Genomic DNA, 1,205 nt, shown 5'->3' with positions numbered 1-1,205 from the left:
TCAGAGAGAGTCCAGGTCAGAGAGAGTCCAGGTCAGAGAGAGAGACACTCAGCTTCCTCGCTCATGAGCGCATACAGAAAAAACAGGACGGGACCCAAGAAGGAAACTGTTCTGCTGTTGCTGGGGAGATGCCTCGGTAACCTTAGCAACGGGTCGATTTACATGACTTATCCTGCTCAATGCAAAACAACTATAGCACCAATGAGACCGGGTCGAACCGGGTCGGACCCTGCAGTGCGAAAAGGGCTCAGGTCCACTCCGGGTCCAGGCCTGTTTCCTGAGTGGATCCAGGTAAACAGGTCAAACCTGGACGTGGGTCAGCACTGTTCTGAATCTGGTTTTGGTTCTGTAGGTGTTAGTGTTGGTTCTGGATCGGGTATTGGACCGGCACCGACCTCTGACCGAAGCAATGAAGTCCTCCAGTCGGCTCAGCAGACCCGGGTCTCGCTCGAAATCGTAGAAGTGATGCTCCACCCAGTGGCGGCACACGTTCAGAACCCTGCAGGACGACACGGGCCGCACATCAGAACCAGAACCAGGATCATGACCAGGACCTGGACTGCCAGCAGGAGCTCTATACCTGAGCTGGACCGGCTGAACAAACTCTTTACGGAACCGCTTGAGGTCAGCGCTGAGTAGCTGCTCCAACCCATCCATCGGGTCCGATTCGGCCGGCGCTGGCTCGGGAATGTCGAACCTACAGACACAGATCGGCTTTAGAACCGGGCCAAAACTAGAACCAGGTCCAGCACCAGAGTTAAGGACCAGGGCCAGAACCGAGTGTTCCTTATAGCAGGGATAGTTAGCCTCCTGACCACTAGGGGGCCCCCCATAAAAATGTGTTTTTAATACAAAAAGGCCCGTTTTGTTGCCCCGTCACTAATAAAATGAATCCTATCGTTGTTTTCACTTGTTTATAGCAGTGAGTTAAATGTTCTCCCTCCCTGACCAGAAAGCCAGCGTCCATGTTTAGTGACCTGCTTAGCGCCGGACGCTGACGGTGTCTAATAGCGGTCAGTAGAGAAAGAGATAATAACCAGCTGCCCAAAAAATAATAAAACGGGTTTAAAAAAGAACGACGAGAAGAAAGGGAGTCCATCTGAAAGCGTTTTTCTTCAAGAGGTCGGTGGCTATCGACCTGTTAGCAGTCTGTAGCTAAGCTAACTAAGCTGTTAGCCTCTATTTGGCCAGGATTTAATCAGTAT

At 51.5% G+C, this 1,205-nt stretch overlaps 1 protein-coding gene across 1 annotated transcript in view; it reads right to left on the bottom strand.

The window, feature by feature from the left end:
- Positions 1-1,205, bottom strand: part of sos1 (son of sevenless homolog 1 (Drosophila)) — a 21,706-nt gene that overhangs the window by 7,859 nt on the left and 12,642 nt on the right. Inside the window, exons 12-13 of the mRNA XM_008420725.2 lie at positions 581-697; positions 396-499 (exon numbers count right to left, since the gene is read on the bottom strand). Of these exons, the coding sequence (XP_008418947.2) occupies positions 396-499; positions 581-697 (221 nt within the window). The remainder of the gene's footprint in view (positions 1-395; positions 500-580; positions 698-1,205) is intronic.

Source organism: Poecilia reticulata, linkage group LG1, assembly GCF_000633615.1.
Source record: "Poecilia reticulata strain Guanapo linkage group LG1, Guppy_female_1.0+MT, whole genome shotgun sequence".
Lineage (NCBI taxonomy): Eukaryota > Metazoa > Chordata > Actinopteri > Cyprinodontiformes > Poeciliidae > Poecilia > Poecilia reticulata.
This window is presented reverse-complemented; position numbering and strand designations above follow the sequence as displayed.